This window comes from Centropristis striata, chromosome 18 (assembly GCF_030273125.1).
Source record: "Centropristis striata isolate RG_2023a ecotype Rhode Island chromosome 18, C.striata_1.0, whole genome shotgun sequence".
NCBI lineage: Eukaryota > Metazoa > Chordata > Actinopteri > Perciformes > Serranidae > Centropristis > Centropristis striata.
In genome coordinates this window covers 11,610,497-11,623,130 of record NC_081534.1, presented here as the reverse complement: position 1 = coordinate 11,623,130, position 12,634 = coordinate 11,610,497, and the positions used below count along the sequence as shown (strand labels likewise).

At 39.7% G+C, this 12,634-nt stretch overlaps 1 protein-coding gene across 1 annotated transcript in view; it reads left to right on the top strand.

Annotated features, from left to right (window-relative positions):
• Positions 1-12,634, top strand: part of tnfrsf21 (tumor necrosis factor receptor superfamily, member 21) — a 55,338-nt gene that overhangs the window by 25,456 nt on the left and 17,248 nt on the right. Inside the window, exon 4 of the mRNA XM_059357062.1 lies at positions 9,967-10,232. Within this exon, the coding sequence (XP_059213045.1) occupies positions 9,967-10,232 (266 nt within the window). The remainder of the gene's footprint in view (positions 1-9,966; positions 10,233-12,634) is intronic.

The window sequence follows — 12,634 nt, the reverse complement described above, 5'->3', positions numbered from 1 at the left end:
CCAATTGGTTCAAACTGCTCAATTTGTCAATAACCTTTTGCAACGGTCAACATATAAACTCGACTACATGGTGGTGTGGTGGTCTGCACTGTCAGCAAGCTGATTTCCCTCTTCATGACAATTATGAAGGGGCACATTTTTATATATCTCACCTGTTTAATTTATATTAATATTTATGGTAAAGAAGGCACCAGGCATTGCCAAGATGATGATGGCTGGACAAAAATTCAACTCAAAAACAAATATTTATAGTTTTGAAAGGATACATTTAATAATTTTAAATATCAAAGAAGTCTGAAGAACATTAGATCAATGAGCCCAGTAAGATTCTGTTGATCTCTGCCATTTAAATACAAAAATACATATATAACTTTTCTTTTGAATGGAAAAAATGGAAAATGGACCTGCACTTATATAGCACTTTTTTTTGTCTTTTCAACCACTCAAAGCACTTTACACTACAGACTGCCCTCATTCACTCATTCACACACACATTCATACTGGTGGCGAGGCTACCACAAATAGTGCCACCTGCCACGATCAGAAATCCATTCACACACGAATGATCACAGCATTGGGAGCAATTTGGAGTTCAGCATCTTGCCCAAGGATACTTCGACATATAGGCTGGTCATATAGGTCAGGGGTCGAACCACCGACCCTTCAATCAATCGGTCATCATGCTGGCCTCACTTTTCTTATTGTTTAAAATAGGAGGATCTTGCTAATTGAATGTTTAACACCCTGACCTCAAAGCACCAGGAACTTTAAAAAGATACTTCGGCAGTAGCGACAACTACGACTACTACTGCTAGTCCATGGGCCAGAGCCCAAAATTTAACTTGTCGGTACAACTCAAGGTTAGCCTGGGTATACCCATACTGCCTTGCGCGCTCAAATTTAATTTCGAACCTCCATCCAGTCTGGCAACCAGAGAGGTTTCTTAGCCCTGTTTTAGGGATCCAATCACAGAGCGGGGAGGCACGGCAAGACGATGACGCGTTCTACTCGGCACTTGGAAGCTTGTAGTTTTCTTACGGATCCAACATGGCTGCTGCAGACGTGAAACTCTCTTTAGCTGTAGATGGTGTTTTAAATAGTTTAGAGCAAAAGTTGAAAGGCGAAAGGTCTCTCGGAGGAGCCGCCGAGAGACCTGCAGCAGCTTGTTTATTGCCCATAAAATCAGTGGATGTGTGTGGCTGAATGACATGAGGGGCAATAAAGCGTGAAAATAAATAATCTTGCAGAAAGCGAGAACTGGAGAAGCAAAGCAGCAAGCAACACTCTCTCACAGACACACACACAACAAACATCCATTTCTGTTGCTCTACTACGTCATCTGGTATAACTGATACGATTGGCTAAGAGCTACCTAAAGACGCTTTTGATAGACATTCTAAGCGCCCAATAAACGGCTCCGGAGGATCGTAAACCACACCTCCTCTACGGAGAAATGAATGGCTGGTTTCCAGACTAGATCTCATTTGAGATTAGTCTGGTGTTAGCCAGGCTAACTCAAGTTGGCAAAACTTAGTAATCATTTTTGAAAATGTCCATGTAGATGATATTTTGGTATGATAGACATTCCTGAGTGTCAGCTGAGTCATAGTAACCAGCTCAAGTGAGCCACCCCCTAAAGTAAATCCCATTTTAGATGCTGGTGCATATCTTTGTTTCGGCTCCATGGTCATTTTTTAAATGTTTTATATTATTGTGTTTGGTATCATTTTAAAAGGGACCTTCTTGGCTTTCATTCAAGCCCAATTGTGATTAAGGAAATGTATAATATACCCATACTATTTCATTGTGAGATGTATCAGTTCAAGTAGTTTAGAGTAGCTTGTTGGTATGTGACGGGGCTGGAAAAAAAAACGAATGTACTTTTTTAACAGTATACTTTGGATTAATTTTGTATTCTATTTGTATCCTTCCCTCGGTGTGGTAGGGCAAACAACAAACAAAAAGCAAAAGAGATGTAATTACTTTTACTGGGATGATGACAAGTTCAAAATAGTGAATATCACATCAGCAGTAATTATCACCTGCACTGCCAATTAGGATGAATCATTTTCAGCACTTAATGAGAGTAGTGTGACATTTTTGTGTTACTTTCCAACACAACAAATCTAAGCCAAAACCTGGATCTCGTTATGTGCTGTAATATTCATAAAAATGATAATTGTGAATAGTGATGCCTCTTCATGATAGCTCAGCTTGTCCCCTCCAGGCAGATGCATCATGTTCTCTATAACAGTTTGATAAAATACATCAGTTTGGATATATAACACCAACTAACAGCACATAGCTTCTGTTAATCAATGTGTGTTTTTTAAGCTTAGGAGGGCTTGGAAATCTACACACGCATGCAAATAAACACATTTCATCCCCATGAAAACACATGAACACATCCGCAGGCTGACATACTGAATCATCACGAGACTTATATAGGTCATTTAAATGTGGTCAGCTCGCAGTGGCAGTGAGGCATGCAGAGCAGGGGGATTTCTCCTCTGTCTCTATGTGTTACAGCAGGGCGGATTGGATGAGAGTCGACAATGCACGCGAGGTCCTGTGGGTCTCTACACGATTCACGCAAGTTTAATCTTAAGCAGGAGTAGGGGATTGTATGCGTGTGTTTTTTCTCTGCGGGTGTTTTCACCTTTGAGTTTTTAAGTAATTTTAGGGGGAGGGCACTGCAAGATGGGGTTGTTTAAGTAACTTTAATATAAAAATGTTTGAGGTAGAATCTACTTATTTTGATCACACTAAATATAATCTTTATGCACATGTAATTCTAAATAAAGAGAATTTTGAATGAATCCAACACAATAGTATTAGGCCGTTTTTAAATGACAGGCACTTCCTGTTAAGTTGTTATTAACTCAACTTGTAACGTAGTTAGATTTAATTAATAATATTGCGTGCAATCTGTTGCCTCAATTTTATTGAGTAGCTATTGTTTATCTTTTTTTTTACAGTGCATACACGTATGGTTCACGGCTCCAGTTTTGGTGAATTAATGCTACAAAACCACTAGTAACAAAACCTTCCTATTAAGGCATTATAAAAGACAGTTTAAACAGTAAATAAATGCCGGAAGTGAAGAAGTTAAGAGGGTGACTTGAGCCACGTAAGTTAGTTACAGAAACAACGTAGGTTACAGGTTAAAAGTAATTTACTTTTGTTTTCACACGGGACAAAAACCCTTTTCTTCTGGGTGAAAATCCGCGGTTTGTTCCACCCATCCACCTTCACTCCCTCCCACCATAAGTTTGATATCCGCCATTTAAACTCGGCATCGATATCGATCATTACTACTATGTCCGCTATGTTTCGCACAGAGGACAATTCTAAACGTGAGTCGTATTTTCCTGCCTGTACAAATGCTCTATATTGACACTTTTGAGGGGAGACCAGTGTGGGTGTTTTGGTTATTTAGTTTTAGGGCAAGGGTTAATGGCAAGGTTAGATGAGGTTTGTGACTTGTGAATTAGGTTTCGGTAAAGGCTGAGGTTAACTACGTCGTGCTGAGGGTTCATGCTAGGGTTGGGAAGAGAAGAACAAGTGTAAAAGGTAGAGTTACAGTGTGTCTGTGGAAGCATGTGTGCAGGCTTCACATGTCTGCTCACATTTGCTTCTCGGAATGTGTGTGCTTACATTTCTTTGTGTGTATATGTATGTACACGTGAGTGTGTATGTGTCTATCGAGCCATGAATTACGACCACTGGCTTACATCCATTTAATCTGTCTGAATCATCCTGGATTTATGCACTTAACATGTTTGCTGCAGGAAACATTAATCTGGGATCAACCTGATACTCTCAAAAGAGGTGGAATTAATTCTGTGTCGATGCTCTGGAAGTGTAACGGCCTTGTTGTACAGCAAGTTTCATATATAATATGGTTTGGTGAATCAGAAAAATGTATCATATTGATTTAAATACTTTTGTTTCATAATTTATATTCAATTAATCAATTCACAAATAATACTAATAGGAAAGGTCACTGTTGGAAAAAGGTGTTGTTGAAATTATAATGACAATATTGAAAGGGAGATGCTACAGATGAATTGGGTAAAATATTAAATATCACATGAAAATTCCACAGATTATTACTTACATTAAGAAAAAAATGAAGACAAATGAGGCATTATCCTATTAAATATGTCCTTATGTGCATGCATAAACATATATAAACAATAAAGCTCAAGATTCCAACAGAAAGAAGAAAATGGATATCTCTTTTTATCACTCATAAATACTGAAAATACTATAAAAACATCTATTTTAAAGATGTTCTTTGGAATTAATTGTTAAATTAAATTAGACTATGAATATTATATAAACAAACCCCTTTATTGAAACCTTCAGAATATAGATAGGAATGACGGGAACGTTTGGTGTATGTGAGTTCTGAAGCAGAGTTTTGACTCAGTATGAGAAAAAAAAAAAGAAAAAAGTTTGCAAGACTAAAAATTTAATTAATTCATCAAGATAATGCTTTACAACTTCCCTAGTAGATTACTTATATTAAGAAAATACTTTTTTGTAATGTTTTAATTTGCAAACAAGGCATTATCTCTGTGAATTTAGGAGAAATATACAAATGTGAATAGACAAAGTGTAGTTAAAAAAACATATAATGGGCATTTGGATTGTTTTCTTTCCACTCATGTGACTGGAAGCAAAATAGCCCGTTTTTATATAAAAAAAAATATTGCAAATCAAGGCTTACAATTCACGGGGGTTTGGGTTGGGTGCAGGAGCAGCTTGTCACCAAGATTAAGGTAGCTGATCCACCTTAAAAGGTCAGTCCACCTTAAGTGAGCTAACCACGTTCACTCTAATCAGCAGGTAGCAAGTAAAACACAGGAACTTGACTTTACATCCTACTTCCCAAATTCTTCAGAGCCAAAAGCAACATTTCCTGTTATGTCAAATCCTCTGATGAGACATGCATCAATCGTTTATCATTATCAGGTTTCTGTTTCATCTGTGGCATCAATCAAGTATTTGTATGGCAAAGACCTTTACCAATAAAAGCATGGCTAATGCATAAACATGAGTAGCACTCACACATATCGGTTCTGTGTCGCACAGAACAGCTGAGATGCTATATTTTGGTTGACAAACACATGAGTCAGCGTTTATGTTCCCAGCCAAGTTATTGTCAAGTCATGTAACAGTCAGAGAAGAAAGTGGAGCACAGAGTGTCTGAACAGGCGGCAGAGCGTCTGAGGGGGAGAGATGCTCTTGAAAAATCAGTATTCGTGGCTAAAGTGTGTGTCATGAGAGAGCTTGTGAATGTGAGTTGTGACACATTTACAATAAGAATAATGGAAAAGTAGTTTTGTGAAATCATTCTATAACAATAGCTTGAAAAATCATATTAGCTAGAGATGTGCAGTATTTCAATGGCAGCTCTAGTAAGCAGATAGAACTGTGACAGCTGCCTGCACAGCTGTGAGAAGGTGTTAAAGATTAGGTGACTAAACAAAACCAATCCAGGTCATATGTGCTTCTCTAAAAAACACAGCTGTTCCTCACTAAAGGTGCCTTTCTTCAAAGGCCACTTTCTGTCCACTGTTAAGTGCTGACAGTTAGAACATAAACAGAACAGTGTAATCGCATGTTTCTCTTTGATGAAGTAGACATTTCTGTTTAGATATGTGGTTCTAAGTATTTAACACAATAAATTCAAACAAAAAAGCATGAGCTATATAAAAATCAGTGTTGGGGTTAGACTATTAAATGTAGATGTTTGGAAAACTCAAAAGAGTAACTGTAAAAAAAAAAAACCAGAACCATCTGCAAAATCATTAGGACCAGTTAGTTGTGTCAACGCAGTTTAAGAAGTTATACTTAATAGTTTTATCAAATTATTAGTTCTGTCAACTGAATACTTTTGTTTAATAACTTAACCCTTAGAGACCCACATAGAACCAAAAGGTGAGGACAGGGGAACTTAAGGGGGCGATAGCAGGTCAACTGTATATGTCACATTGAAGTGATATACATTATCTGGGAAAGCTGGGAACCTGAAGATTAGGTTTTTCTAGTTATAAATCAGTAATAAACATCGTGTTTTGGCTTGCGGCCTGTTCGAATTTTAAAAAGGTTAGAGTGGCTTAGAACATTATAATGGAAGTAGTTTTGTCTTTGGGTTGATACCATTTGTAACAAATGGGAATAGTATAAACGTGTTGGAAAAGGGGGTACTGGGCTGTGGCACAGTTGATAGAGCGGTTGCCCACGGGTCAGAAGGTCGCTGGTCAAGTATCCTTGAGCAAGATACTGAACCCCAATTGCCTCCCGATGCTGCTTTCATTGGTGTGTGAATGAACTCCCAATGGTGGCAGGTGGCACTAATGTGCCCTGGTAGCCTTGGCCACCAGTATGAATGTGTATGTGAATGGGTGAATGAGCGTAGTATGTAGTGTAAAGCGCTTTGGATAAAAGCGCTACATAAGTGCAGTCCATTTACCAATTTACCATTTAGATACCATTTAGATATTGTAAAACCAATTTTCATTCAGGTGAGGTCAAGGGATCCCTTTGGAAGTGGCCATGCCAATTTTTCTGGACTGTTATATTTGGATGCCAATACATGCCTTAGGTCAGCTATATGTATATACACTACTGTGCAAACGTCTTAGGCAGGTGTGAAAAAAAATGCTGTAAAAAAAGAATGCTTTCAGAAATAGAAATGTTAATAGTTTATTTTTTATCAATTACCAAAATGCAAAGTGAGTGAACACAAGAAAAATCTAAATCAAATCAATATTTGGTGTGACCACCCTTTGCCTTCAAACCTTCAATTTTTTCACACCTTCCTAAGACTTTTGCACAGTACTGTATATATTTATATATGCCTCAACTTGTATAAGCACCAACGGGGAACAACAAGTGCTGACAGGACTGGTTTCTGTTTTCACTGCTCCTATGCTGAACTTACTGTCATAACAAAATAGTTGTGGGCCATGTTATGGCTGTTTACAAGCCTTGATTTTCTTCGAAAGACAGTGGCATGAACTCAAACCAAGTAAATATGAAATGTACTATTGCAAAAAAAGTAAACATGATAGTTAAATAATTCAAACAAATAATGCTATCACACTGGGCATAGTGAGCTCGCCAATGTGTAAATTCAGTTTTAGGGTAGACTGATTCTCTGCTGTGATTGATTAGAACAAGATCTAACCTGACATGTTTGGTGGAATCATAATAGCTGTTGAGAATCAAATCATTCTCTTAACAGATGAGAACAAGTGTTGACAGGTTTAGTATCGGTTTCAACCACTCCTGTACTGGACTCCCTGCACTTATTACACAACAAAATAATTGTGAGTCCTTGTTAGTTGCCCTTTTCACATCATAATGGACAGACATAATACAATAATTACACTCCCTGATGTTATTATCTCTGATCCATCATCTGAATAAAGTTTCCACAATTCCACTTAGAAATACATGAAGAAGATGCTCCTTATAACTCTAGAACTTGCAGGGGAGTTTTCTTCGGTATCAAAATGATCCAGTGATAATCCACTGATACACAGCAGATGCACAGAACAAGGACCTTGGTTTTGGCCCGCTATCTCTTACATTAAAAGGAATACTTTACCCCAAAAATTAACATTTGTTTATAGATTATTAACCCAATGTTGACGGGAATTCATGAAGAAAACCTTTGAACAAAAAACCCAAGAGCGGTTTCAACCTGACGTGTTTGGTGGAATCGTCTTTGAGAATCAGATTCTACTTCATCAGTGGCTCAACAGCTGTCTGCCTTCTAGATTAATGAGTCTGCGTATTTACTCACATTCAACCAGACAGCAGGTGTATGTCTATATACTAAAATAGAAGATGTCCCCAGCTGATCCAGGGAGATTCAAGACTAATGTCTCTTGCATCACCCTGCGTGTGAGACCGTGTGTGAAATCCTGAGCATGTGTGTGTTGAAAGCTGAGGTGTTGGCTAGCCTGGCTAACACCAGACTAATCTCAAATGAGATCTAGTCTGGAAACCAGCCATTCATTTCTCCGTAGAGGAGGTGTGGTTTACGATCCTCCGGAGCCTTTATTGGGCGCTTAGAATGTCTATCAAAAGCGTCTGTAGGTAGCTCTTAGCCAATCAGATCAGTTATACCAGATGACGTAGTAGAGCGACAGAAATGGATGTTTGTTGTGTGTGTGTCTGTGAGAGAGTGTTGCTTGCTGCTTTGCTTCTCCAGTTCTCGCTTTCTGCAAGATTATTTATTTTCACGCTTTATTCCCCCTCATGTCATTCAGCCACACACATCCACTGATTTTATGGGCAATAAACAAGCTGCTGCGGGTCTCTCGGCGGCTCCGCTGTCCCCCGGCTCGTATCGAGATCACCGGCGTTATGGTAGCGCCGGTGATTATTGCCGCTAGCGGCTAATAGCCCCGCTACCGTAACGCCGGTGATCTCGCTACGAGCCGGGGGACAGCGGACTCGCTCTAAACTATTTAAAACACAATTCACAGCTAAAGAGAGTTTCGCGTCTGCAGCAGCCATGTTGGATCCGTAAGAAAACTATAAGCTTCCAAGTGCCGAGTAGTACGCGTCATCGCAGCCAGACTGGATGGAGGTTCGAAATGAAATTCCAGCGCGCAAGGCAGTATGGGTATACCCAGGCTAGGTGTTGGTTAGGTGGCGAAGTGGATTCTTTGAGCTCCTTGAGTGTCACTGGCCTCAAGACAACCTGATGGGAAAAGCACTATGTGGTAGTGACTGCATTGAATGGACTTGTTTTTCAGCAAATAATTTCCTGTGGAGGATCTGTTCCTGTAAAGCTGTTTTTTCTTTATTGTACCTCTTTAAACAAGACTATGCAATGTTGAATTTCCCTGCATGGCTTGACAGGACTTGACTTGACTCACTATATGTACCAGGTACTTTTCACGAGTCATTTTCCACAGCAGATAGTGCCCCCCTGATGTAAGCAGGGCATTTAGCTGATCATTATTGCACCATGACATCATCTTCGACATGATTTAAAAACACCCAAAAATTGAAGTTGAGATTCAGCGGTCTGCACTGTGTTAACTCTACACTTAGTAATGTCTTAGCATACTTGGGGTTGGTATCAAAAACAGTACCAGGTACCAGCCAGCAGCTCTTTCCAACTGTACTTGACTTAACATGTTTACATTGACAATGCCAACATGCTGAAAACCATTAAGCAGGTATAATGTTAATTATGTTCAACATCTTAGATTAGTGTGTCAGCATACTAACAATTGCTAATTAGAAGTAAAAACAAAGTGAAGTTAATGTCAACAGTTTGCAGGAATTTGGTCATCAGCATTAAGATGAGTACAAGTCATCATGAGGGGGAAATGAATGTCTGAAATGTATTTCATGAAAATCCATCTAATAGTTATCTGAACTTTTAACTCAAAACCTTAGTGTCAATCCCATGATGGCTCTAGAGTGAGGTCAAGTAAAGAGTAAGGTCAGAAATCGGAAGGATTTATCCTCCGGCGAACAAGGAGCTACTTACAAATAATTTGTCAAATTGATCCAGTAAGGGACGGTGCATTTCACTTTTCAATACAGGCGGATGCTGTATTATCTGGGATGTGTGGCAATCCTATAATGAACAGACCAGATTATACATATCATGGGATTCCAGACACACTGTCATACACACACCATATGGAAGTTCAGTGTTATTGACAGAAAAAGAACAATGGTGTATTGTGTGGCGCAGAGCATGAGGGCTCCATTAGTTAGAAATTAGGCAATTGTTTGCTGCTGCATCCTGTTAGTTAGCACAGCTTACAGCTACTGGCCTACATTCTTCCATTAAGAGCAAATTTAGCAATCATATGAGTCTCATTTTTATTTTCCTTTTATTATATTGAATAGTGGTTAAACAAATGATCACAAGCCTTTACTTTTTGGTTCTCTAACTTTTCTTTATTTGTCTCTACTCAGGGATAGATATTCTGAAACTGGTGGCTGCTCAGGTGGGCACCCAATGGATAGACATCTATCAGTTGCTGGCCAACGCCACGGAGAGGGAGGTGGCTGCCTTTTCTAATGGCTACTCGTCAGATCATGAGCGGGCGTATGCAGCGCTGCAGCACTGGACCATCCGGGACAGCGACGCTAACCTGGCCAAGCTGATCAATGCCTTGCACAGACATCGCCGCATCGATGTGGTGGAGAAGATCCGCTGTGTCATGGAGGACAACCCACAGGTAGGCTGGATGGATGTGTGGGCATTACAGAACATAAGGAAATGTTTTTGACCTTTCCTTTGCTCACATCTTGTTGATCTTCAAATCTGTCAACATGACTGGCCCAAGCTGTAGTACAAACTGTTCTTTGCATCTCTCCCACTGAAATCTAATCTGTGAGGAAAGCTGTCTGGTGTGTCCCACTGGAGCCAGTCCCTGTGGTTAACTGCATTCCTCACATTAAAGCAAAAGTTCACTTTGGGAGGAAATAACTTGATGTTGAGGAAGTTATGACACTCACTGTTGCAGCCTCTCTCTGCTTTGTGTTTTGTCTTTTTGAGGCAAGAATGAATCTCAAAGAGGTTGATTTACCAGCTAAGGTGAAGTCAAAGTGGGCAGCAGAATGCGCACAGATTGTGTAGATAGCAAATGTATTGTGTCCCTACCATAGACTGTATATAAATAATGGACGTATTGGTTTGTGGACAGCCCATTGGAAGCTTCGAGTTCAGCATTACACTTGTCGCCATCTTTCGTCGCCATCTTGTTTCCGATACGCGGAGCAGACCATATTTGGACTGTGGAAGAGCGAGAGGGATCTGACCACGCTGACTACACGGCTCTCTACATCACCGGCAACCCGACTGAGAGAAGCCGATGCTAATTGATGTTAGCATTAACTGGAGCATTAATTGGGATGCTAGTTTTGGCTAGCAAAAAACAAAAACAATCTAATGTTACTTACCTCAGAAAACAGAGCAGCGACTCCTTGGAGTGTCCAACCAAACGCTGAACAAGACATTTTTACTGAACAAAACGACTCGTTTTTGACTCGTTGCCATGGATACGCATTGCTCCGCTTCTCTTCTGATGACGGCTCGCCTTGTCAGTGACCTGTCAATCAAAGCTAGCCACGCCCCAAATCATATGATTCTTTATCTTCTATTTTCTTCTAAATGGGGCCATTATTAGAACTATTGACATCAAATCGTCTTGAAGATGATTTTTTACTAGCGATTGAGACCGTAGTGTTGTTGTGAAAAAATTTTCTGAGGTAATAAATCAAGTCAGAAGTTTTCAAATTTTGCACTGAAATGAATGGGCAGATCTTTTTTCCAGCCAAACTTAGCACCCCCTGCTGGAATTTTCGGTGAATTGCAGGCTTAAGGCACTTCCTGGTTGGCCTCCATGCTAAAAAGAGTTGTGGTCAGGTGCATTGTTGGCTCATTGCTATCTTGAGACAGCAGAAAGTGATTGCACCACTGACTAATACAAACCTGGTCTAAAGTCAATGGTGCAGTACCTGTCCTGCTATTAAAGGACATATTAATTAGATGATAGGATGCATCTAGGCGATGGGTAGGTTATTGGTGCATTTGCTCATATGCAGTCAAATGGAGTTGCTGATGGGACAAAGAACTGGGAGATGGCTGAGGCAGATTTCCACTCACTTCTCTTATTTTCTGAAAAATGTGCCAGTTGCATGTGCATCTGGCTTTAAAGAGGAAATGGTAGATGAAGCTCTGATTCTCTCATGTTACATCCAAAATACTCCTGTTATTATTAAGGAGACATTTCATTTTTAGTATTAGCTGAATGTTTGACTTTTTGATCCCAATATAGAGCTGATGATAAAGAAGGTAGAATGGCATAATAGCTTCCTTGATGACAAACTAAATGTGAGTGTCTTGTGTTCAGTTCAGCAAACTAACATAGTATTGGTACGGTGCAGTTTCATAAACACTAATCTTATACTTTTCTTTCGCTTAAATCTTTTAGTATGATGCAGCCTTGCGCATGCATGGAGTTAATGAGTGCTATTGAGTAAACATGTCCAACCTCACTCATAGATCGTCTGTTATCAGCCTCATACTGTAACCTCCTCTGAACACACACATACACACACAAACAAAAAGCCACACACACAAGGGACACCCAGAATCCTTCATCACCATTTACTTTCTTCCTTCTTACTCACTTTTAACTTTCTAGTGATTGGTATCAAATGAGTGCCCTTGACTGGAGTCTCCAAGTTCAGTCCTGCACAGTTACAGCCTTGTTCTGGTTTTAAAGACACACCAGTCATCTAAATGTCTGAGCTCTTTAGTCATTTGTTGTAATTTGGCCTTTCATCACAGCTTAATAATAAGCAGATCAACTCTGGCAATAATTTTCTGCTTTTCTTACTGGATTGATCGTGGATAAGATGGCAGATAATGGAATTGTTTGCAGGCATGGACAGCCCTCGACACTATTTTCTGTACTTTTGGTTTGGGGCTGTTAAAGAGAGATTTAAGGTTGTATTGGTAGCCAGGGGTGATATCATTAGGATTTTAGGGCACAAACTTAAAATCCCTAGTGACGGACGTTTGAGTTCTGACAGCTGTAACAGGTGTACCGTAGGTTATGGGCGTTGGTAGTGT